Source organism: Rattus norvegicus, chromosome 5 (assembly GCF_021556685.1).
Source record: "Rattus norvegicus strain SHRSP/BbbUtx chromosome 5, alternate assembly SHRSP_T2T, whole genome shotgun sequence".
In the NCBI taxonomy this organism is placed as follows: Eukaryota; Metazoa; Chordata; class Mammalia; order Rodentia; family Muridae; genus Rattus; species Rattus norvegicus.
Window position 1 is genome coordinate 63,196,436 of NC_141538.1, and position 26,226 is coordinate 63,222,661.

The following is a 26,226-nucleotide window of genomic DNA, read 5'->3' on the forward strand; positions in this document are numbered from 1 at the left end:
GAGGGACCAATCGATGGGGCGCGGGGCGGAGCGCCAGGAGAACGTCATGCCGAGGCCGCCGCGGGGCCTGCTTATCGCCGGTTCAGCGCAGCCCGGAGTCGCCCAGGCCTGAACTCCTCCCCAGGTCCCGGTCCCAGCCCCGAGCCCGCGAGGACGCCAGAGGCCACCCCCCGGGGGTGGGGAGCGGAGCCGCGGGTCAGCTCTAAGAGCGTCCCGTGCTGGCCTGGCCGGCCCCGCCCCCGCCCCGGGCCATGGCCCAGCCCTTGTCCCGGCCCCTCATCCTATCCCAATCTCAGCCTTGGCCTCCAGCCACGCCCTCGTCCCGCTTCCCAAACCTGTCCAGGCCCAGGCCAGTGTCCCAGCGAATGCCCAGGTCCAGTTCCCCATTCCAACCCCGGTCCCTGTCCCCAGCCTGGCCGCTATCTCCGCCTCGGCCCTTGTTCCACCCCTTGTCACAATTCCCAGCCCAGCATCTGCCCCTGTCCCATTCCCAACGTTTGCTTAAGCCCCTAGCCCAGCCCCAGCCCTTGATTCCGTCTCCATCACACCCACTCCTTCCATCACACCTCCTGCCCTTGTTTGAGCCCCGGTGCTCAGTTCAGCGCCACCCAATAGCTCAGTCTTTGCCCCCCTCTCTGTGTTTGCCCAAGTCTCTTCCACTGGGCCCCCGCCTATCTCATACTCTGCCCCTCTCCCAGCCTCGACTCAGGTCTGGGCTCCAGCTGCCACCAGCCCTATTGCTGCTGTTGCTGTTTTCTGTCCTTGGTCCAGGGGCTGGTGAGTGCAGAAGTGGAAGGGACAGTGTTCCAGGGAGGGTTGGTTTGGAAAGAGTCAGGAGAGGTGGGACTTGGTGAGCTTGGTCACTGAGGAAGAAGTGGCCTCAGCAGTGGTGAGTGGTGGTGGTGGCAGGTGGTGGTGGTGGTGGTGGTGGTGGCAGGTGGTGGTGGTGGTGGTGGTGGTGGTGGTGGTGGTGGTGGTGGTTGTGTGGATAAGGGCGAGAAATGGGCTTAACAGAGATGAATTGGCAGCCTTCAAGAGTGGGTAAGACAGAAGCTCTCAGGTAGTTCAGCAGGTGGCTAATAGACCTCAAGAGACTGGGAGATCTCCTTTCCCGGTGTCTAGTCTGACTCCTTGAACCTGTCTTTCCCTGGGAAGTCTTGGGGGCTCTCTTCCTTTTGTTTTTCCAAAGTTTTATGGAGATGACCTAGTCCCACTTTAGAAGCCTCTATTGTAGCCTGAGACATGGAGACATTGTAGCCTAAACCTTTGAGATAACAAACACATTTTTAAGGGGGGGGGCTAAAAAAGATAATATGTTGCATTAAATAGATGGCCATGGGTTATTTGCCATTATAATGAACGTTCTTCTTGTGCTGGGTCTTTTCCCAGCAAGCATCACTGGGCTAGGGTAGTTCTTGATACTTTTAAAGCATGACTGAACCTGGGCACAATTCTACAGATGGGGAAACTGGCTCAGCGAGGGAGCAGTTTGCTCAAAGTTGCATTATACAAAAATGACTATAGTGGGGCTAGAAACAAGGTTTCCTAATTCCTATGACACATTGGTTGTCTCCTTCCCCTCTTCCTCTGACTACAATACTTGATTGAAGTATCCCTCCGTTGGCCCAAAGCATAATCTCTTTCATAAACTGTTTCCCACTTGCCAGGCGCCAACCTACAGGCATCATCTAGTCCAGGAAGTCACTTGGTTAGGTGGTAGAGTGGTCCAGGCTCTTAATGCTTGGAGTGAGAGAAGCAGAGAGGGTCCTAGCCTAAGGGGCTAATGGCCCTGTCATGAAATGGTTAGTGTTCATGGCCTCAGCCCAAGCCACCTTTGCTGAGTGGCTCTGTAGCAAGAATGGAGATTGTCTCACGGCTTTTGGCCATAACAGCTAGCCACAGCTGTGGGTGGAGGAGGATTTCTGTGATCTCAGTGGGCCTGCTCAATGTCCAGGGCTGAGATCAGTGCCGCCCTAGGGCCACAGTCTGCAGAGATGCGTGGGTACCAAGAACTTGTGTGTGTAGCAGGGACCTGGGAATGGTGCGTGTGTGCCATGTATTCATGGTGACATATTGGTGACATGTATTGTATCTGAATGTACGTGAGCCAATATGTCTTTGGGGTGCGTATATGATTGTGTGAAGGTGAGGAAGCGTTGTATGGCCCACACACTTCTCAGCTTGGCCCGTTCCTCTGGTGAACACATAACCAAAGTGCTACTTTTAGAAGCAGGTAGTTCCTAGGCTGGAAGGAAGTGTTAGGGGTGTGTGTGTGTGTGTGTGTGTGTGTGTGTGTGTGTGTGTGTGTGAATGTGTACATCGTGTGTGTATTTACTGAGGCTAGAGGCTACTTTATTCCCTGGAGACTATCATTGAACCCAAAGCTCCTGTCACCCACCTGCCTTTATTGTACATGCACAGGCATGTGTGGTCATGGTAGACAACCTCCTCCTCCCTCCTCTTCCTCCCTCTTCCTCCTCTGTCCTCCTCCTCCCTCTTCCTCCCCCCTCCTTTGTCCTCCTCCCTCCTCCTCTTTTTCCTTCTCCTCTTCCTTCCTCTTCCTTCTTCAAATGTGGGTATTGGGGATTTCAACTCAGGTTCTCATAGCAAATTTTCTTACCCACTGATCATCTCCCTGGACCTTGAGAGCTTCTTACTCATCCGTCCACCCAGTCTTTTGGAAGGAAGGACCCAGGATGAAGGGGACATTTATTTTGTCTACAGGGCAGGTTTGACACTTGCAGAAGCAGCTGGCAGTTAGCTTTTGGTTTTGGTTTTGCTCACACACACACTCACACACACACACGCACACATACACGCACACACGCACACATACACACACACACACGACTTAGGTTGTGAAGAAGCACTTTCACGTTATTGTAGAAGGGACGTCAGGACAGGCTCATTTAGACTTGCATAGACATGCTTTCCCTGGGACATGGTTCTGGTAGGCCCTGTTAAAATTCCAAATCAAGGCATGAGGTGGAGAGGACTGTTTCCCAAGGATCCACCCTGCCTCCAACTCCTTCTACATTTCCCCCAAATTTCTAAGCTGCTCTTCACTCCTTTTCCAGCAAGTAGTACATCTTGTGATCCCCCATAGCCCCTGCTTTGTTGAGGTTGGCTTAGGCAGGTCCAGATTCTCCAGGCCAAAAGCAAACTCTTTGTGCTTGTCTGGTACTAGCTTTAGGAGGAGCATCCCTTCCCTAACCCCAGCAGAGGGCGCTCCAGAGCCCTTATTTTCCACAACAATAGTCTTCAAGGCTATTCAGTGTTGGTCCTCTGCTCCCCGTTGTGAGAGGCAGGCTCCCTAGCTGTCTTCTCCATTACTTAGTCCGCCGCACTTCGTCTGAGTTCAGTTCTGAGCCTCCCTGTGCGCCTGGGCAGTGCTCAGCTTTCAGGGCGGCCCTTTTTCTTGTTGAAATTGATCATCTGGTTGGAACAGCAGTCTTTCCTTTGATGCTGTCATGGCCTTTGAGCCACTCTGGCCAGCGGCTTCCACTCATTTAAGTCCTCACCTCTTGAGTGTGCCTCTTTAGCACACTCCTTCAGCGGCCACCTTTTCCCTGCTGCTCCATCTCTGTTACTTTAAATACCTTGTTTTGGGGGGTCATTGCTCCCATCTCCAGAGGTAGAGATCATCGGATTAGGTAAGCCTTACAGGTGTTTCTTGTGTAGCTGAGGGCCCTCCCTCCAACCTCTCTCTACTCTGTCTTGAAGATGCTTGAGTTTCCCCAGCTTTTTATCCGTTCGGGGATATATTCCTGGGCTTCTTTGGAACTGTTCTGAAGAAGGGAGAGGGGGAGGGAGAGGGGGATGGGGGAGGGAACAGAAAGGGAGAGAGAGAGTACAAGAGAGAGAGCGAACGCACAGCGTATGTGGGGACAGTTTGTCTGCATGTTGGAGCACCCTCTCCTATCATATGAGCTATGGAACAGCCGTCCTTCCTTTGGTGCTGTCATGGCCTTTGAGCCTCTCTGGCCAGTGGCTTCCACTCATCCTCATGTGCTTGTCTGCCTAGGCCTTTCCTGCCCACCCTGGCTCCGCTCCTGACAACAGTGATCAGGGAATCAGCATTTCAGCTAGAGATAACCACCTCCTCCACACCCCTACTCCAAATCGTCCCAAGTGATGTCGGATGCCACTGGGTCCCTTGAATGACTGCCTTCCAGGACCTCCCTCTGGGAGAACATCCCTGGCTACTCATTTTGACTCTAGAGAGTCTGATCACTCTCCTTTCTTGGGCACTGCCAGGGTGGCCTGCCAGCCCCTGTTCTGGACTCTGCCACCCAAGCAGCTCCCTTGCAACCTCGCCACACCTTCCCCTCCCGTCTTCTGCCCCGAGCTGGTATACAGACAGCTCTTGTGAAGCTTCTGAGAATTTTTGCTGCTTCTAACCACTGGGGAATAGAAAAGGGCAGAAAACAAACAAGTTACACAGTTCTGTGCTGACTCCCAAGCCCCACAGGTGGAGTTCTAGCTTGCTCAGTGGCTTAGGAGCCTATGCCAACACACACACACACACACACACACAAACACACACACATACACACACATATACACACATATACACACATAAACACACACATACACACATACACACATAAACGCACACATACATAAACAAACACATACACACATAAACACACACATGCACACATATACACACATACACACATAAACACACGCACACATACACACACATACACACATAAACACACACATACACACATAAACACACGCACACATACACACATGCACACACAGACACACACACATGCACACACACATACACATACACACATGCGTGAATACAGGCACACACACGCACACATGCACATACACACTTGCACACTGTTTTGTTAGGTTTGGTGGGTGAGAACAGTTCCTTCTGAGTGAGTGAGCTGCTGTGAAGTCAAATGCAGAGCGGTAGGTTTAAATCATCAGGGTTTCGTTTTTGCAATATGAGTTTTTTAAGAATGAGGCTTTGTGAGGAATAAGCCAGATGACACTAGGGCAGCACAGGCCACAGCTCCTGGCTGGCAGAAAGTGCTGCTGTTGACTTGGTGGCTGGTGAGACAATGGGCATACCTGCCACCTAACGGACAGGCTCTCCCTCCCTCTGCTTCCCAGGAGGCCTCTTCCTGACTGATTACTCCACCTGCTCACCCCGCAAGCTCAGCCCATTCCGCTCCTTTGCCAGTACTGAGCTCTTCCACTTCCGAGTTCCTGAGGACACGTTCCTGGCTGTTTGGAACCTCATCATCTTCAAGGAGCAAGGAGGAACCTTTGGGGACCACTGCCCAGACCAAAGTGTGACTGTGTGAGTGTTTGAATTACCCTTCTGCAACCCCAATTTCCAACCCTAGTCACATTCCAATTGGATTATGACTTTTGGGGGAATCTAAACATGCCTCTTGACCCTGGCCTTGACCCTTATCCAGGTTAAAGTGTGACTGGAGGCCATGACCTCTGCCACCTGAGCACTTGTAACTACTGTGAGTGTCTCAGCTGCCCTTTGGCCCCTTGACCTGGAGTCATTTTGTGGTATATGTCAGTATAGGGAATCCGTTTGTTTCACTAGTGACAGTTCCTTTTTTTAGCCTGCTTCCCAATTCCTGCCCCACTGTCTGCTTTTCTCTCTTCTTACTTCTTGTCCCCCAGGTATTTCCGATCTGGAGCACCTCCCGTCATCAATCCACTGCACACACACTTCCCAGCAGACACGGCTGTGCCTGGGGTTTTCTCTCTGACCCTCAGCTGGACACTGCCCAACAGAACCTCAGGCATCTTTAACGTCAGCAGTCCCTTACCTGGGGACTGGTTCTTGGCTGCCCACCTTCCCCAAGCCCATGGCCACATCTCTGTCAAGGTGGGTTGATGCTACCTGGGACAGGAAGGGTCATATCTTCACCCCGTCCCCGCTGAGTGCTCACTGACACCATAGCCTTGTTACCAGAATGAACAGCGGCACCAGAATGGCGGTGATGGGCCACTGCTCCAGGCCAGCGGGTTATTTGATGGGATGGTCTATAGCGGGCAACTGGGACATAGTGATTCCAGGAAGCAAAAGAGATTACGAATTCTGCAACGAGGCCCTAGAACTGGGCAGTTGTATCCCTTCCTGTTGGAGGGCCCTAAGGTTAATGAAGGTGGTCACAGCTCTCTGGGCCTGTGGAATCTGCTGTCCAAGCCCAGCACTGGTTTTACTTTTTATCTTGATGATGACAGCCCTGAAACTTGTCTCAGGCCATATCCTTGTCTCTTGCCCGTGCATCCTGGTTTCTGGTAGGTCTCTCCCTCGCCCTTTGAGAAGCCGTAAGAGAAGCTTTTCCTAATAAAAGAAGCTTTGGATAGCTATATCTTGCCTCCCTTTCTTCTGAATACCAGCACTGATTATAACACAGCAGAGATAGTGAGTCTAAAGGGCAGGTTCAAAGGTCAGGATGCTTCTTGGTTTCGAGGGAAAGAAAACAGCACACTGCTTTCCCACTGCTCTTGTGTTAGAGAAGTCAGGAGTCCCCCTTGTAATAAGGAAATAGATAGGTCCTATTGTCACCCATTGCTGGCCGTTGTTAATCTGGTAGCCATCTGTGTGGGGCTTTGGTAGGAGTGAAAGACAGAGCATGAACAGAACAGGAATTTTATAGAGAGTCACAAAGCAAGAGCAGCACAAAGCCAGGAAGCCAGTGCTGTGTCTACCGAGAGGGACAGAAATCCCCAACCAGGGGAATACTGGCTCTAATTGGTAAAATGTCTAGAGCAGTTTTAGGCTGAGTTTTGTGAAGTCCAAGGGGACCTGAGAGCCCCTGGATGAGAGCTCACTTGGAAAAGTCTCTGGATTCTTGATTCATGTCAGAAAAAAAAAAATAAATTTTCCCCTAGGAGCAATGTCTTCATTGACCTTTGGCTAAATCTCAAAGAGTCTGCCTCTTAACTCAGCCAGGATCTTGCCGCACTTTGTAAGGCTTGATGTTAGAATCCTCTAGGCCCTGTATCCACCTTTCCAAGTGAGCAGGAATTACCTGGAGCCTAGACCTGGGCAGGGTCACTGAACGGAGGGAGGCCTAGGAAGAAGTGGTCATTGTTGCTTGTGCGTAGCAGTACGGAGCAAAGCTTCCCAGAACCTATTGCATGATTCAAAGTGGCCAGACCACTGGTGGTGAGGAAATAGCCAGGCCTGGCATATATGTTCCTATCTAGAGGGGGCAAACGGTGCTAGGGAGGCTTGGCACTGCAACTGGAGGCCTAGACGGCTGCTCCCAGCAGTGTGCTGAGACCAGAGAGAAAGCGCACAGTTGAGTCTTCCTCAGGATGGACAGGGATCTCAGGGATGGTTCTTCTAAATGTTGATTACATTCTGGAATCTTACATGTGCCTCTGAGGATTCTTCAGCTCTCCAGATCCTGGCTATTTTTCCAGTCTTAAACCTAAGGGTTTTTTTTCTAGAACGTTCTTTTGCATCCCCAACTTGTATCCTCTTTGGATCATGGTTCTTCAGACTTACTGTAAGGCATAGCAAACACAGGAAGTGGTATGGGCTTAGGGATAACTCTGTGTGGGGGCAGGAAGAATTCCAGTGAGAAGAAGGCAGCACTGTTTCTGGAGTCGTCCTGGACTTTGGGGATGAGCTTAGATCTTAAACCCGTTGTCCCTTAGCTGCTTTGCACTAGGCCTTGAGTGGGATGCTGGGAATACTGAGGTAAATAAGAGAGGGTGAGATGTGGGAAATGCTTTAAAAGCACAAAGAGAGGTGGCTAACTTGGTTTGGCATTATGATGCAGTTGTGTTCAGAGACTGTTAGGCAGTGAGGCCTGATGGGGAGGAGACAGGGAAAGTATTTCAGCGGTGGGAGCAGCATGGGCCGGAGTTTGGGGGTTGTACTGAAGGAGGTCAGTGTGAGCTGAAGGGTGGGCAGAAGCCAGACCAAAGAGGGCCTAGCAGTTTGAACTGTTCCCCAAGAGTGACAGGGAGCCCTGAAGGCTGCCCTTCTTTAGTCCTGAGTCTCTCCTGTATTGTGTGTCTTAGCACCCAGCATAGCTGGTACTTTTGTGGTCTTTCTTCCACCTTTGCAAACTCCTGCTGCTCCAGGCTGACCTGATTCCTCTTCTCCTTGTCCCTTCTTCCTGTTAGCCTCTCCTCTCTTCCTAAGGCTCCTATTTACCACTCTGAGCTGGCTTTGGGGTTGTGGGACCAACTAGCACCTAATAGCTCATAGCGAGAAAGTTCTTGAAGACCTTCTCTTTCCAGTCTAAGATCTGGGCATAAATAGGATCGGTAAAGTCATGAAAAGGACACGCAGGACAGTGCAGACACAGATTGTTTATAGGCAGTGCGCCGAGGAGGACCAAGCTCAGCCACAGTAGGTTATATCTCCAATGGCCTCCCCACTTGCTCTCCTCTCTAAGTTATCTTATTTATATTCCAAATAGGTGGCATTTGCACCTGGTACAGCCCTTGACCCACAGTGAAAAGTAAGTCTGCCTTCCCGCCTGTTAGTTTTGCGGTTCTCTCCCTGTAGGCTACTGGTACCCAGATTTCCACTACTTGTGAATATTATTCTTTCCTTCTTGATCATCTACTTCTTGGCAGTTATGACCACTGTCCACTCCTCTGGCCTTTTTCTGACATCTGTGCTTGATCTGTGTGTGCAGTCATAACCTGATGCTTGGCCCCAGAAGAGCTCCTTTCTGGTTTTTCATTCTCTTGTTTGTTGTCTGTGGCACAATTGTTTTAAATACCATGTATGCATTGATGCCTTGTAAGAGTAGACAGCCGGTGCTGTATTCTTCGAATCTCAAACTTGATGTCTACCGGCTTTCTATTGCTTGTCTAAGAAGTCTCAAGCTCGATACGTTCAAAGCAGAACAGTCCAAGCCTCTTGATTGCAACTTATTTCCAGTCTAGGCCTCTTCTTTCTGGCCGCTTCCTTCCCAATATGTACAACTGCTACCCACCAGTTGCTCAGACCTCAAACCTGTCATCCTTGACCCTTCCTCTTCTCTTACTTCTCAGCACGTAATGCCCATCTGCAGGTGTGTCTCTACTTCTGCAGGAAGCACATCTCCTCTAGAGTTTCCCTAACCACCACAGTAACCTTTAAAGAGTCGCTCTGCTTCCTCTGCCCCCTGCAGTCTGCCCTGTCCCCATTCACTTCCACATTGATAGGTGTTGACGGACTGAGGACAAGAGAGCTGTGCTGGGTACAGAGGAAGCCACACATCTGGGGCATCTTCAGTCTGTAAGCCTGTCTTAGCTCTCCGTTGTGGAGAAAGAACACCATGAGCAAAAGAAGCGCTGGGAGGAATGGTTTCTTTCAGTTTCCAACTCTCGGGCCACACTCCACTGCTGAGGGAAGTGAGGACAGGAGCTCAAACAAACCAGGAAGCTGGAGGCAGGAGCTGATGCAGTGACTATGGAGGGTCCTGCTACCAGTTTGATCGTCATGACTGCTCAGCCTGCTTTCTTAAGAGAACCCAGGTCCGCCAGCCCAGGGCTGACTCCACCCACAAGTGAGCTTAACAGTTCTCCCACATTAATCACCAATCAACACAATGCACCACAGGCTTGCTATAGTAGGGGCATTGTATTAATTGAGATTTCTCTCTTCTAAAATGACTCTCCCCTATATCATGTTTATATAAAACTAGACAGTACAAAGCCCCTCAGGGCCTGGAATTTCTTAAAGGAACTTAGCCCAATGGGGCATGGTGACTCATATCTGTAATCCCATACCTGAGAGACTGGGACAGGAGGACTGGCATGAATTGTCACCAGCCTGGGCCACAAGGTGAGTTCAAGGCTAGCCTAGACTGCAGAGTAAGACTATGTATCCTCTCTAAAGAACAAACAAGAAAGACTTTGTCTGTGTCCCACAAAGTATGAGGAGTTCTCAATAACCCAGAGTCTGGCTACTATGCCTACTACCTTTCTTGGTCTCTGCTTCACGCTGAGGAAGACTCTGGATGTCGAAGGAACACACGCAGAGCAGCATATGTCCTGATATTTCCTGAAGCCAACGGTAAAAAATGGGATCAGTGTTTCTCTCCCTCGACTGTGAGGCAGGGAAATGGGCCACATGCTGTGTGAACTTGCTGCAGATCCCTGCACTGGGATCTGGCCAGAGTATTTCTGATCCGTAGGGGTTTACATCAAAAGCGCAGGACCTCTGCTTTGGATGTCAGAGGTGAAAAATGCTGTACATCAGGTCACTTTGGGAACTGTCTTTTGACACCTGTCTTTCACCTTGATGCAGCTGGCTGCTTTTCTGCACCTCAAACGTGCCCGGTGGTGTGCTGAGCTCTAATCCTGCAACCCTGAGATGGCACAGAAAAGTGTGGCTCTGGGTGCCTGAGTCTTCTGACCTGACATAGACCCAGGCCTCCTTACAGCACCGGGGACGTAGCCCAAAGCGCATGGCTTGGCTGACGTTTTCCATGACATAAAACATGGTGAAAGGCCAGGGCCTGGAACTTCTCCCCAGAACAGGCTTTGGAGGCACAGCTTCATCAGAGTGACCGCCGGAGTGAGCGGTAGTCTCTCGTTCATCGAGCCAACGAAAGGCCATTTATCTCACTTGGGAAGCCTCAATGGGAGTCTGATGGTTTTTAAGGCTCTAAGATTGGATGCTGTGGAAGGAACTCTGACACTAAGTGAAGGGAATGCTGGGAGTATGGCCTCAGGATCACAGGCCAGAAGGGGCTTGGTAGTTTATCCAGTACAAGAGGAGCCTTAGAAAGTAGGGTAGCCGTCCTTCAGTATCTGAAGAAACAGTCTGAGGCCGAGGGTCAGGTCAGAGGGGACAGATTTGGGCTTCATAAAAGGTCAGTGCTGTCCACAGCTGGGCTGATTCATGTGCTTGGCAAACATTCATGGCAAGTCACACACACTTCATTAGGCCTGTGCTGGAGAGCCAAGTCCTGCTCTCAAGTTCCAAACAGTCTGTGGGTTGCTGGGGAAGTAGAGAGCAGTCCTCACTGGTGTGACGAAGCAGAGGACAGACCGGTGCATATCAGGAGGGCAACCTGGCAACAGAAGCAGTTAAAGACTGAGCCTAGGAAAGGTTGGACCGGAGACCTAGAAGTCTTCCCAGTGCCCCTAGCAGAGCCCATGTTAAGTTGTAGTTTGCTGTTATGGTGATGTGGGGGCAGACCAGGAATGTCTAAGGGGAGGATGTGGGATTAGGTGCTGCTGTCAGCTGGGTCTAATCTTGAGTCCTGAGGCTTCATGCAGTGCTGAGACTTTGAAGACCCAGATAGGTCAAAGGTGATGAGTGACTGTGCTGAGGGGATGGTTTAGTAGGCAAAGCACTTGCTTTATAAGCACAAGGACCTGAGTTCAAATCCCCAGAACCCACACAAAGCTGGATACAGTAGCACACATCTGTAATCCTGTTGCTTCTGTGGCAAAGAAGGGGTGGGAACAGGAAAATCTCCAACACCTCATGGGCCAGCTAACCTAGCTCATTCAACTAATGAGAGGCCTGGTGAGCAAGGCAGGAGGTGGAGACTAACATCTGGCTCCCTCTCACAGACACCTGTTTTATGGGCATGTATTTGCACCCAAATACATAAACACACAAATAGAAAAGGCAGTTCTCCCCAGAGGAGCCGGCATCCGTACTCTGTTATGTCTTTCTTCTGAGTGCCTCTTTTCTTTTTTTTTTTTTTTTTTCCGGAGCTGGGGACCGAACCCAGGGCCTTGCGCTTCCTAGGTAAGCGCTCTACCACTGAGCTAAATCCCCAGCCCCCTGAGTGCCTCTTTTCTTAACCCTTTAGTTAAGCCTATTGTTAAATATTTTTAATGTAGCACAATTTTTAATAAAGCAACTACTCAGGTAGGAAAAGTTAGGAGCTTAGAGACCAGAGTAGGAGACCTGGGAGCCACAGGCTAAGGGGTTTCTTCAAGACTTCAAGACCCTGTGGCTTCCGTGAACCTGGTTTGGTAGCTCCCTCACTATCTCTCTTGCGCCTGCTGCTTCTTTCTCTTTCAGGGTCTCCAGGATGAATGCCAGTACCTCCTTCAGCCACAGCTGATTGTTCGACGACTGCTGGATGTGGCTGTCTTGGTTCCTGGCCGTCCCTCAGAGCAAACCCTCTCCTCTCATAATCGTTCAGCCTTGTACAAGTAAGTAAACACTTCAGACCTGGCCCCTGTCCTTTCCTCCTCGGATCCTACACAGGGGCAGTCCTGCTTTCCCTCTAGCCAAAGTAACCCACAGTCCCCAGGGTGGATCCAGGGAGACATCCCAGTCTCCTCTCCCCTAGCACAGAGACACCAGAGCAGACTCCTGTCCCCTGTCCTTTGCCCCCACCCATTCCCTGGCTGCTTCTTGCTTCCCTCCCCCACGTCTCTTACCTCTATGTCTTTTCTTGTCCCCAACCTACTCTCTGCCCAGGGTCTTTGTACCCAGCTTCACTTACAGGGTTTCAGCCCAGCTGGTGTGTGTAGGGGGGCGAGGGGCGTCTGTCTGTCCCCTGACACTGCGCCTACGTCCCAAGGCCCCACCCCTACACAACTCAAGCTCTGTGACCTGTGGAGGGGCCTCCGTATGCCAGCTGGAGCTGGCCCTGCCCCCCTGGGGCCACTGGGTCTATGTACGCGTGGAGACACCATCCCGTGGTCCTGGCAGGACTGTCCGCTTCCAGCTGTGTGTGCGCTTACAAGGTTAGAATCCCTGCCTCAGCTCCCTAACCTATGCAGTGACCCATGACTGGGGATTATGGGGCTGTGTTCTGTGACCCTCAGCCAATTCCCGCAGTTTCCCTTCCCCAACCCAGGTACGTCCATACTCCTGAGGTCCTGAGGTGGCTCTTTGGAGCCTCAGGTCATGGGGCCTCCGTCTAGTGTGTCTGCACCTGACTTGGAACAGCTAAAGGCTGTCATTAGTTTTCTTGACTTAATCTCCTTTTCAGTTTCCTGGGGTGGACACAGACAGCCAGGACTTCTGGAAGTGCCTTTGCACACAGTTGTAAACCATTAGAACAGCATGTCACATTAACTGACATTGCAGTGTTTCCAGTGCCTCAAGGAGGGACACATGACCTTAACTGCTTGTAGTACGACTTTGGGAGGGACAGATGATCGTCATACCCTCCAACTTGGAAGCTGAACTAGGAAACATCTGGGCCCTGTCCTATGACCCTGGGTGCGTCCTTCTCCAGGCCCACCATGTTCTAGTTCACACTCCTTCCTCCCCTTCACCAAGGCCTGTTCAGGCTCCATTCTGGTGTCTGGTGTGCCACTCGCCATGCAGGTCACATGTCATCATTGGTTTCCTGTTTCACAGAGTGTCCACAACCCAGCCTGTCCCGTGCCTTGGTCCCTGGGGCTGCCATGAACATGCCCCAGTCACTGGGCACCCAGCCACTGTCCCTGGAGCCACCGTCCCTGGGGACGCCTATAGAAGGGTCTGGAGCCATGGCACCACCTGAGCACTGCTGGCCAGTGCGTCCGACTCTGCGCAATGAGCTGGACACCTTCTCTGTCCACTTCTACATCTTTTTCGGTCCCAGTGTGGCTCTTCCACCGGAGCGCCCAGCCGTGTTTGCCCTGAGGCTGTTGCCAGTTCTAGACAGTGGGGGCGTCCTTAGTCTGGAGCTCCAGCTCAATGCGGTATGTCCTGGAAGGGTGGCTTCCATGTTGGGGAGTCTGAAGGGGAGGTCGCAGGAGGGTAGGGCCTTTGTCTCTCTCAGGAGGCTCTCAGGAGGCTTTCATGCTTTTCTCAAGTCCCCACACAGCTCTGGCCAACAAGTGTTCTGGAGACTCACTGTCCTGTGATTGCTGCACTAACCTGGGCTCAGTGGCCAGTCCTGTAGGCTGGCCTGCTGGAGGCTGATCTCAGGGGTGCTTCACTCATGTAACAAGAGGCTCATCCCTGCAGGCCGTGCAGCCTGTGTTTAAACAGCTGACGGTATTCCTGATGGTCCACCAGGGTTGCTTTCATGAACTTCTCCCACTGAGCTTTGTTTGGTCTGGAAGCTTTATCTCGCAAATCCACATGTGCCCTTTTTCCTAATAGAGTCTCTTAGAGAAGTTTTACATTTACAGACACGATGAGCAGTAAGTTACTGACTGGGTGTGGGAAACTAGCTCAGTAGGTAAAGTACTTGCCCCTCAAGCACACATTTATAATCTCAGCACTGAGGAGATGGAGCAGGGTGGACCCTGGGCTAGCCTGGCCTACTTGGTGAGTTCCAGGTCAAATGAAAGGCCATGTTTTAAAACCAAGGCGGATAGCATTTGAGGAATGATACTTAGCATTGACCTCTGACCTCCACATGCACATACATGTACCCATACATGTACACACAGATACATACAAAGACAGTAGAGACTCCACATAGTCTCCATGCCCCATGCAATTTAACCAATTACCTTAAAGCTGTGCATGGTTACAACCTTATCCCATTTTAACACCCGTCAGAGATTTCCCATCACGCTCCTAACAGCTGAAACTGCCTCAGCGCCTTGGGTCCCTGTGTTTAGACTTCTCTACACCTGACACTCATTCCTCTGCTTACACTTCAAGTGGCCATCATGGCTCTCTTTTTTTTTAACTTGAAAAAAATACTTTATTATCCTTAACTTATTTACATATATAACATATATTGTGTTATAATTTATTATATGTTATGCACATATATTAATATATGGTATTTACATATATTGTTAAGTTAATATGATATATAATATAGATATATTTATATAATTTCCAATTTTTACTGGACTCTTTAAATTTACATTTCAAATGTTATCTCCTTTCCCGGTTTCCCCTCCAGAAACCCACTATCTCCCCCTACTTCTATGAGTTTATTCTCCCACCCACCCACTCCCTCTGACCTCTCCACCTTGACATTCCCCTATACTGGGCATCAAGCTTTGACAGGACCAAGGGCTTCTGCCCCCATTGATACCCGACAAGGCCCATCCTCTGCTACATGTGCAGCTGGAGCCATGGGTCTGTACTCTTGGGATGGTGGTTTAGTCCCTGGGAACTCTTGTTGGTTGATATTGTTGTTCTTCCTGTGGAGTTGCAAATCCCTTCAGCTCCTTTAGTTCTTTCTCCTCCATTGGGGACCCTGTTCTCAGTCCAATGGTTGACTGCCAGTATCTGCCTCTGTATTTGTCAGGCTCTGGCAGAGGACCTCAGGAGACAGCTATATCAGGCTCCTGTCAGCAAGCACATCTTGGCATCCCCAATAGTGACTGGGTTTGGTGACTGCATGTGGGATGGATCCCCAGGTGGGGCCGTCTTGGATGGCCTTTCATTAAGTTTCTGCTCCACACTTTGTCTCCATATTTCCTCCAGTATTTTGTTCCCCCTTCTAAGGACTGAAGCATCCACACTTTGTTCTTTCTTCTTCTTGAGCTTTATGTGGTCTGTTATTTATATCTTGGGTATTCCAAGCTTTTGGGCTAATATCCACTTATCAGTGAGTGCATAGTGTTCTTTTGAGATTGGGTTACCTCACTCAGGATGATATTTTCTGGTTCTGTCCACTTGTCTAAGAATTTCATGAAGTCATTGTTTTTGATAGCTGAGTAGTATTCCATTGTGTAGATGTACCACATTTTCTGTATCCATTCCTCTGTTGAAGGGCATCTGGGTTCTTTCCAGCTTCTGACTATTATAAGTAAGGCTGCTATGAACATAGTGAAGTATGTGTCTTTATTGTATGTTGGAGCATCTTTTGGGTATATGCCCAGGAGAGGTATAGCTGGGTTCTCAGTACAATGTCCAATTTTCTGAGGAACTGCCAGACTGATTTCCAGAGTGGTTGTACCAGCTTGCAACCCCACCAACAATGGTGGAGTGTTCCTCTTTCTCCACATCCTCGCCAGCATCTGCTGTCACCTGAGTTTTTAATCTTAGCCATTCTGACTGATGTGAGGTGGAATCTCAGGGTTGTTTTGATTTGCATTTCTATGATGACTAAGGACTTTGAACTTTCTTTATGTGCTTCTCGGCCATTCGATATTCCTCAGCTGAGAATTCTTTGTTTAGCTCTGTACCCCATTTTTAATAGGGTTATTTGGTTCTTTGGAGTCTAACTTCATGAGTTTTGTATATATTGGATATTAGCCTGCTCTAATCAGATGTTGGTAAAGATCTTTTCCCAATCTGTTGGCTGCCATTTTGTCCTATTGACAAATAGGACATTTGTCCTTTGCATTACAGAAGCTTTGCAGTTTTATGAGGTCCCATTGGTTGATTCTTGATCTTAGAGCATAAGCTATTGGTGTTCTCTTCAGGAAATTTTCCCCAGTGCTCATGGGTTCAAGGCTCTTCCCCACTTTCTCTTCTATTAGTTTGAGTGTATCTGGTTTTATGAGGAGGTCTTTGATCCACTTGGACTTGAGCTTTGTACATGGTGATAAAAAGGGTCAACTTGCATTCTTCTACATGCTGACCTCCAGTTGAACCAGCACCATTTGTTGAAAATGCTGTCTTTTTTCCACTGGATGGTTTTAACTCCTTTGTCAAAGATCAAGTGACCATAGGTGTGTGGGTTCATTTCTAGGTCTTCAATTCTATTCCACTGATCCAACTGCCTGTCTCTGTACTAATACCATGCAGTTTTTGTAAGTATTACTCTGCAGTACAGCTCAAGGTCAGGGTTGGTGGTTTCCCCAGAAGTTCTTTTATTGTTGGGAATCGTTTTTGCTATCCTGTTTTTTGTTTTTTGTCTTTGTTTTTGTTTTGTTATTCCAGATGAATTTTGGAACTGCTCTTTCTTTTTTTTTTTTTTTTAAAGATTTATTTATTTATTATATATAAATACACTGTAGCTGTCTTCAGATACACCAGAAGAGGGTATCAGATCTCTTTACAGATGGTTGTGAGCCACCATGTGGTTGCTGGGAATTGAACTCATGACCTCTGGAAGAGCAGTCGGGTGCTCTTACCGCTGAGCCATCTCTCCAGCCCGGAACTGCTCTTTCTAACTCAATGAAGATTTGAATTGGAATTTTGATGGGGATTGCATTGACTCTGTAGATTGCTTTCAGCAAGATTGCATTTTTACTATATTAATTCTGCCAATCCATGAGCATGAGAGATCTTTCCATCTTCTGAGATCTTTTTTGATTTCTTTCTTCAGAGACTTGAAGTTTTTGTCATACAGATCTTTCACTTGCTTGGTTAGAGTCACACTGAGGTATTTTATGTTATTTGAGACTATTGTGAAGGGTGTCATTTCCCTCATTTCTTTCTCAGCCTGCTTATCATTTGAATAGAGGAAGGCTACTGATTTGTTTGAGTTAATTTTGTACCCAGCCACTTTGCTGAAGTTGTTTATCAGGCTTAGTAGTTCTCTGGTGGAACTTGTGGGGTCACTGAGGTATACTATCATATCATCTACAAAGAGTGATATTTCTAATTCTTCCTTTCCAATTTGTATCCCTTTGCCCTCCTTTTGTTGTCTGATTGCTCTGGCTAGGACTTCAAGAACTATATTGAATAAGTAGGGAGAGAGTGGGCAGCCTTGTCTAGTCCCTGATTTTAGTGGGATTGCTTCAAGTTTCTCTCCATTTAGTTTAATTTTGGCTACTGGTTTGCTGTATATTGCTTTTACTATGTTTAGGTATGGGCCCTGAATTCCTGATCTTTCCAAGACTTTTTTCTTGAAGGGATGTTGAATTTTGTCAAATGCTTTCTCAGCATCTAATGAGATGATCATGTGGTTTTTCTCTTTGAGTTTGTTTACACAGTGGATTATGTTGCTGGATACCATCCCTGCATCCCTGGGATGAAGCCTACTTGATCATGATGGATGATTGTTTTGATGTGTTCTTGGATTTGATTTGTGAGAATTTTATTGAGTATTTTTGCATTGATACTCATAAGGGAAATTGGTCTGAAGTTCTTTTTTTTTTTTTTTTTTTGGTTGGGTCTTTGTGTGGTTTAGGTACAAGCATAATTGTGGTTTCATAGAAGGAATTGGAACTGGGTAGTGCTCCCTCTGTTTCTATTTTGTGGAATAGTTTGGATAGTATTAGTATGAGGTCTTCTTTGAAGGTCTGATAGAATTCTGCACTAAACCCATCTGGTCCTGGGCTTTTCTTTTGGTTGGGAGTCTTTAATAACTGCTTCTATTTCTTTAGGAGTTATGGGACTGTTTAGATGGTTTATCTGATCCTGATTTAACTTTGGTACCTGGTATCTGTCTAGAAAATTGTCCATTTCATCCAAGATTTTCCAGTTTTGTTGAGTATAGGCTTTTGTAGTAGGATCTGATAATTTTTTTAATTTCCTCAGTTTCTGTTGTTATGTCTCCATTTTCATTTCTGATTTTGTTAATTTGGTACTGTCTCTGTGCTCTCTGGTTAGTCTGGCTAAGGGTTTATCCATTTTGTTGATTTTGTCAAAGAACTAGCTTCTGGTTTTGTTGATTCTCCATCATGTCTCTGAAATTGATGATCTGAGCTGGTCTGACCAGTGTGGCTGGCAAGTTTGTCTATCTATCATCCATCTATATATCTATCTGTCTTATCTATCTATCTATCTATCTATCTATCTATCTATCTATCTATCTATCTATCTATCATCTATCTATCAGGCCGAGGCTCACTATGTAGCCCTGCAGGCCTGGAACTTGCTATATTAACCAGGCCGACCTCAAACTTACAAAGATCTGCTGCTTCTGCCCCTGAGCATTGGGATTGAAGTGTGCAGCCACACCCAGCCAAGTCTTGCATTCAGGTATCGTGATGGCAAGTTTATCCCGGGTTGTTGCATCCCACTGAGCTCGTCTGGGATTGTGGTAGATTATGAACCCTGGGTCGGCTTCCATTCTCTTTTTTCTAAGTATTTATTTATTTCCTCTGGATCAAGGACTATATACCTGGAGACTGCCCTTGGCTAGTCCTATTCTAATGTTTATGGAGTATACCTCTGCATATTGCCCTCCTGGCTTTCCCCTGAAAGAAGTGACAGAGCTGTTGTACGGTGCTCACTCTTGTAGCTGAGGAAGGGCATATGTCATGGTGTAAATACGTAATCCCAGCAGGGGGCAAGAGGATTAGAACCTGGGTACACAGTGATTTCAGGCAATAACAGCCTGGATTACTGAAATGCTAGCTCAGGAACTCCAAAAATAATAGTAAGAATTTAGCTGAAGCCCTCCCTGCCCAGATGCTGCTTCCCTGGAGACTAACAAATTGAGGTGTGCTCACAAATGTGAACCCTCCCTGAGAGTCCTTCTTCAGTTATTTTTCTATCCTGATTTAAAATTTTCTCATATGCATTTATTCTTACCCTGCTTCCATGTATCGGGTTGCCTCAAGTCCTTCCTTAGATGAGCTAATGGTATCCCATTTCCTGTCTCTTCCTCATAGACAGACCCTTACCCCACACCTGGGGGTGTCTGCTTTTTTTTTAATAAATCCAAGTCAGATTGCTCCATTTAACATTCAATCTCTCTGGCCTCTATTCAGTTTTTGGGGTTTTATTGTTCGTTTGTTTGTCTTTAAAGATTTATTTTAGTCATCAGAATGCTTTGCCAGCACGTCGGTTTGTACACCATATGTATGCCTAATGCCTGAGGAAGTGGTAAGCCTCCACTGGGTGCTGGGAATCACACCTGGGTCCTTCTGCAGAACAGCAAGTGCTCGTAACCACTGAGCCAACTCTCCAGCCCCCAAAGCATTTTCTTAACAAGCCTCTTACCTTCAGCACTAGGGCTAGGCAACTGGGAACTTTAAAATTCCCTTTATCCACAGCTAGTTTCTACATCTGGTACCAAGTGCCCAGTTCCTCCTGTACACTAGCTAGGAGAGCCAAGGTGCCTTCGCTTCCGAAGGGGAGATTCAGATTGGGTCTTGCTCTTTCATTAGGCTCTGAAAGAGTCTGGCTGTGAGGATCTCATGGTTTTCATTCTCCTAAGTAAGCGCACAGCTTTGATGGGTTGATCCTGGAGAAGAGGTCCCACTCTCCAGGAGGAGATTTAGGCTGTCTAGCCACAGGGAGTGGGAGAATTGACAGCTGGGTAGTTGTGGCCCACCCATCCCAAGGGTCTGACAGCCTCATTTGCATACACACCCTGCTCAGAGCTCTCTGCGCCAGGAAAATGTAACAGTATTCGGATGCCTGACTCATGAGGTGCCCTTGAGCCTGGGGGATGCCGCTGTGACCTGTTCCAAAGGTGAGGAGGGGACTGGGGAGTAGGGAAGCTGGGTGTCTTCACAACGCGGGGGAGGGGCAATTCAGGTGTTCCCAAAGGTGGGTTCTGACTCCTTGCTGACCACGCCTCCTTCTCTCTCCTGGGCTCTTCTTCCTTTAGAGTCCCTGGCAGGTTTCCTTCTCTCGGTCAGTGTCACCTCCAGAGTGGCCAGGCTGCGAATCCCATTCCCACAGACGGGGACCTGGTTCCTGACCCTCCGTTCTCTGTGTGGGGTGGGACCTCGGTGAGCAACATGGAGCACAGTTGGGTCTGGGCTGGGGCGACCCTGGCCTCAAATAACCAGGAGTGTGTCTGCTTGCAGGTTCGTGCGGTGCCGCAACGCAACGGCTGAAGTGCGCCTGCGCACCTTCTTGTCCCCGTGTGTGGATGACTGTGGGCCCTATGGCCAGTGCAAGCTGTTGCGCACCCACAACTACCTGTACGCCGCCTGCGAGTGCAAGGCTGGTGAGCGGGCCGGGGCGGGGAGCAGGCTAGACTGGGGGCTTCTTGGGCATCAGGGTGGCCAGCAAGGGTGCCCTGAGAAACTGGGTATGGGGACAGGGTGAGCACAATTGTCTGTTGAACCCACGGGTGCCTTCTGTCCTCTTCCACCTTTTACCCTCCCCACCGGCAGGGTGGCGGGGCTGGGGTTGCACAGACAGTGCCGACGCGCTCACCTATGGGTTCCAGCTGCTGTCCACACTCCTCCTCTGCCTGAGCAACCTCATGTTTTTGCCACCCGTGGTCCTGGCCATTCGGAGCCGATATGTGCTGGAAGCTGCTGTCTATACCTTCACCATGTTCTTCTCCACGGTATGCAGGGTACCTTTGCTTCAGTGTGTCTTTTTACTACAGGATTTACATTTCTACTAAACTCCCTGATTTCCCAATTTGAAGATGTCTTCTAGAGTCCTGCTTTACTCCCAATGACATATAGAAAGTCAGTGTTTTTAGTGAGGCACCTTATGGGGTAAATGGCCCAAGCTGTTTACAAGTTGACCTAACAAGTGTGGAGCTTCACATCCCCCACACACTACCCACATGGAAGGTAGAAGAGATAGTGGCTGAGCACAAGAGTGAACCTCAGAACTGTGGGCTTGGGTTTTCTCTGTAACCATTATGGAGTCTCTGCATGGAGGCTTCTTCACTCTCAGTGGGTGAGCCTCCCTGCCTGTGGTCTCCCTTGTTCTCTCTCCAACCCCCTCACTCTCCTTTTTTTTTTTTTTTGGAGGTGGGGGGAGAATAGTGTTTTAATCTATAGACAAAGGTAGCCCAGGCTAGCCTTAAACACTCAGTACTCCTATCTTAACCTTTTGTGCTAGGATTCCTCCAGTGACTTCTGTCTGTAGATGTTCACTTTTGTGACATCAAGCACGTCCTCCCATCCAGTCACTCTGGCCTTCTGGATTTCCATGAGAACTTTTGGGAGGCAGAGGGGGTCTTTATATTGGGCAGTTTATCAGAAACCTGTTTCAAAGAGTCTTGAGAACTTTGTCCTGAGGCATCATGGGAGGTGCAATGTGATATAAAATCCCAGCTCAAAGGAGGTATAGGGTGTTTGTTTGTTTTGAAAGAAGGTATGAGTGTGTAGCTCTGTCTGGCCTGGAACTCTCTGTGTAGACCAGGCTAGCCTTAAACTCGCAGAGATCCATGTACCTCTGCCTCCCAGTGCTGAGATTAAAGGTACGCCCTGCCACATTCAGTTAGATGTACACACACACACCCCACTATACCACTATAAAATGTAATTTAAAAGCTAGATATTGTAAATTTCACTATGAGCTTCCCTGATCAGATCACAGAAATTGTATTCAAGGCCCCATAGGAAGTAGGGAGCATGTGTGTCCAAGTAAAGGTTGTGGGGTCTTCCTGGGTACTCAGATACAGAGGAGCAGAGGAGGCTGTAGTCATGGCACCAGATGGGGCCAGTGTACCCCAGGTTAGCTGGCTGCTTTTCAGGCCTGGTCTGGTAGCCCTCTCTCTTTAGATGAGATCCTGTCCCCTCTTAGGGCTGCCCTGCCACTGTTGCTCACAGGCTCCTCCCCCAGGGGCTGCTCTGCCCACCCACTCGGCCTCATGGAGAGCTAAAATGACCAGAATTAGTAAGAGCACCTTAGTGCAGCGGGGGCTGCAAGCCAACATAGTCATTCCCTTGTACTTTGTATAAGCATTCTGTCCTGGAATAGTCTAGGCAGGGGGAAGACCTTCCCCCTGGAGGAACTGGTGGGGCCAGTTCATGCCACATGGCCTTTCATGCCACAGGAAGACCACCCACCTTAGTTTTAAAGATTTTTTTTTTCGGAGCTGGGGACCGAGATTTATTGTTTTTATCTGTGTGCATGAATGTTTGTGTACCATGTGTATGCAGTCAGTGCCCATGGAGGCCAGGAGAGGGCATTGAATCTTCTAGAAATGGAGTTACAGGAGGTATTGAGCCACCTTATGGCTCCCGGGTACTGAACTGAGGTCTTTTGCAGGAGTAGCCTATACTCTTAACTGCCAAACTACCTTCTGGCCTAACCCCCACTTTCTTAAAAACAAACAACAAAAAGCAGCAGTGAGTGTGAGGATGGGAGTGAGCCATGGCTTTAAGGCTCTGACAGAAAATCCTTCCTTCACTGTCCTTTCTGGGTACAGGCCCCCTGTTGTCTTTTCTGTCCCATTCTAAACAAGAGTTTGGGCTTACTCACTTCACAGATGTGCCTGTTGGAGGGCTCATTGGTTAGTTTGTAGTTGAGAGTACACGGATGGGCCATGAGCATTCTCTTCCTTGCCTTAAGATCTTCTAGGACAGTTCACCCCAGGAAGTGGGTGCTGGTGCCTATCTGAGGTAGAACAGCAGCAAGTCTACACGTCAGGACTTTTAGATATAAAATATTCCCTTAAACGTAGGCCCAAAGCACAGCACGTGACTCTTTATGTAGTCAAGCAATTCAGATACTGAGACCAGAAACTGACAGCTATTGAACATGTCTGTGATACATCAGTAATTAATTCCCACGACTGCACTAAAATGATAGACACACACTTCATTCTTGTGTCTGTAGCTGAAGGGAAGTTGAATGTGCTACCCCAGGGGAAAGTGAATGGTGGAGCCTAGACTTTCACTTACCTACCGCACTCCCAGGTCTTCAGGCACTGAACATGAGTCCACACACGTCTCAGAACTCCTGGAGACTGTAGAGAAATACAGGACTTAAGTGTAGACTTCTGGCCAGGTTTTTCCAACTGTCCCCATTTTTTCCATCTCTCCCTCCTTCTTTCCTGGAAAGTGAATCTAAGCTCAGTTGAGTCATATCCCACACTCCTCAAAACTCTCAAAAGATAAGGGCCACTTAGGAAATCTGACCAAATTAAAGTAAGTAAGTAAGTAAGTAAGAAAGTTAGTTAGTAAGTTAGTTAGAAGTTAGTAAGTTAGTAAGAGAAAGTAAGTTAGTAGTAAGTTAGTAAGTTAGTAAGTAAGTAAGAAAGTAAGTTAGTAAGTTAGTAAGTAAGAAAGTTAGTAAGTAAGTTAGTAAGTTAGTAAGTAAATAAGTAAGTTAGTAAGTTAGTAAGAGAAAGTAAGTTAGTAAGTAAATAAGTAAGTTAGTAAGTAAGTAAGTTGTTAGTAAGTTAGTAAGTTAGTTAGTTAGTAAGTAAACATTTTAGTACTTGAGCTTCGCAGTCCACACCACATTCTTTCACTGCTACCTGAGTCCTGTGATCAGGTGCCCAAACACCCAGAGAGGGCCCACATCCTGGAGCTGAGGCCAGCCTTCCCTGGTGGTTGCTGACATCCTGGCTTTGGGCTCCATTCCTTGTTACCTCTCCTGTTCCTCAGACCATCACAAGTAATTCTCAGTGACTCTTGATGAGTGGTCTTAGGACAAAATTGACTTAGGAAACAGAAAAATAAGTGAACAGCACTAAATCTCATCCCATCCTGAGTACAACACCCAGGTCTGTGCGTGGGTTAAAGGTGTTTGCTGTTTTAGGTTGATGCCTGAACACCCTAATTTGAATCACTGAATAAGCTGCGTAATTATACTCTGAAAAGGAAAATTTCTACAGTTTAGTTATTTTTCCGGATTACCTCGAGTGTCGCATACAAGGTGAGGAAGTCTGAGTACTCATTAGGATGACGTTAGCAGAGCAAGTCTTTCTTAGTGCCCGCTCCCACCCCAACCCACCCCATGCAGAGAATCGTAGCAGAAAGTCCCTGTGACTCCCTGAGGTGTGTCCCCAGCATCTGTGCCTCTGCTGTGCCCTTGTCTGTGTTGTGTCTTCGCTTGTCTGAGCTGAAGGATTCACTACAAGCTCCACCTTCTGAATCTGCTGAGCTTTCTTCTCTGTGTGTCCCCAAAGCAGGAGCAAGACATTGATTAGGCCTGAACTGTAAAACTGAAGCTTGAAAAGTAAAGCTGAGCCGGAAATCAGTGTCGGTTAGCTTACAGTTTACGTAGTGCCTCATAGCTTTTGCATTTGGTTTTGAAAGAGGAGACTAGCCAAGTAGCTGCCTGTAATCCTAGCACACAGGATGCTAAGACAGGAGGATTGCTGCAAGTTTGAGTGAGCTGCACAGTAACCTCTAGGCCAGCCTGAGCAACAGAGTCAGACGCTCTCTCAGAATGGGTGAGACATTGTTGGGGGACAGATACTTAGGAAGCAATGCCCAATGAATCCATATTCAAGTATTAATTCTTCGTGGTTGAGGAGAGGAGGGTCATGTCCCTTTGCCACATGGTGTCCTAGTGTGAGTGCCACCCTGCTCTTCATGGCCACAGTGCCACTCTTCATAGCCCTACCATGCCACCATTCATGGCCACAGGCCCTGCCTTTTTTGCTTCCTGAGCTTCCAGCCCTTGGCTTTGGGGTGGGGGTGGGGAGTTGTTGAAGATGCTTTCCTGAGGTAAGTTATGAGAGTGAAGCCTAGCTCAGAGTCTGAGGTTGCCTTAGAGACCAGAGCCGGATACATGGAGGCCTGAGGTGGGGGTGTTGACGAGACTCAGTAAGCATGAGGGTAAGGTAGGACTGGCCTCAGCTTGATATCTGAGTCCCATCTGGGTACTTTCCATAGCATACATATCCAAGAAGCAAGGTGAAGATGACAAAGGCCAGTGTCTGAGCTGCCCGACACATTTGGCCAGAAAGCAGACCAGACCTACTTGCCATATTCTTCTCAAGGGTGAGGGGCGTCAGGGCTGGAGAGAGGGCTCAGTGGTCAGAGCACTGGCCTCCCTCGTAGAGGACTGGGGTTTGATTCCTAGCATCCACATGGTGGCTCACAACTGTCTGTACTCCAGTTCCAGTGGATTCTCTGTTCTCTTCTTGTGCTGCTGTATGCGTGCTATACATAGACATACATATAGGCCAATACCACACAAAGAAGGTAAATCTAAAAAAAAAAGAGTGAAAGAATCAGGCATTCTAGTATTGCTCACCTGTGACCTCTGACCTCTGGCTCTCTGACAGAGCAGTAGCCTCCATGGGGTCTGTCTTTGGCCTCATAGCCCTGGACTTGTGACCTCAAGGCCTACTATCACCTGTTACTTCTTCTTGCAGTTCTACCACGCCTGTGACCAGCCAGGCATTGTGGTCTTCTGTATCATGGACTACGATGTGCTTCAGTTCTGTGACTTCCTGGGCTCCCTAATGTCCGTGTGGGTCACTGTCATTGCCATGGCTCGTCTGCAGCCTGTGATCAAGCAGGTCAGTCCAGCGTGTGTCCTGGGAGGCAGGCATAGCTAACCTCTATCTAAATCCACTCGTGCTCAGGCCCTTCCCAGTGCTGCCACAGCTTGGCCCAGCCCTAGGTGCTCTCTCTGCAGGTGCTGTATTTGCTCGGGGCTATGTTGCTGTCCATGGCTCTGCAGCTTGACCGCCATGGACTTTGGAACCTGCTTGGACCCAGTCTCTTCGCCCTCGGGATCTTGGCCACAGCTTGGGTAAGAGTGGAGAGGTCTGTGAAGGCCCAAGAGGGAACAGGAGTGAGTACGGGGTGCTGGCTATTTGGTCCCCACTTTAAGGTAGCCTTGCATTCCATCACCGTCACCTGCTGAGTGGCCACAGTGGCCACTCAAGT

The 26,226-nt window shown here is 48.6% G+C and overlaps 1 protein-coding gene across 12 annotated transcripts in view; it reads left to right on the plus strand.

The window, feature by feature from the left end:
- The window catches only part of Tmem8b (transmembrane protein 8B), a 29,161-nt gene that overhangs the window by 330 nt on the left and 2,605 nt on the right, over positions 1-26,226 (plus strand). Inside the window, exons 1-13 of one of the 12 annotated variants that reach the window (XM_087549200.1) lie at positions 74-195; positions 699-777; positions 5,137-5,326; positions 5,668-5,875; positions 11,996-12,129; positions 12,401-12,669; positions 13,292-13,617; positions 20,054-20,147; positions 20,286-20,409; positions 20,488-20,630; positions 20,800-20,978; positions 25,707-25,853; positions 25,973-26,089. In XM_087549200.1, coding sequence (XP_087405326.1) covers positions 13,339-13,617; positions 20,054-20,147; positions 20,286-20,409; positions 20,488-20,630; positions 20,800-20,978; positions 25,707-25,853; positions 25,973-26,089 — 1,083 coding nt within the window. In that variant the 5' untranslated portion in view covers positions 74-195; positions 699-777; positions 5,137-5,326; ... (2 more) ...; positions 12,401-12,669; positions 13,292-13,338. 12 annotated transcript variants of the gene reach the window in all.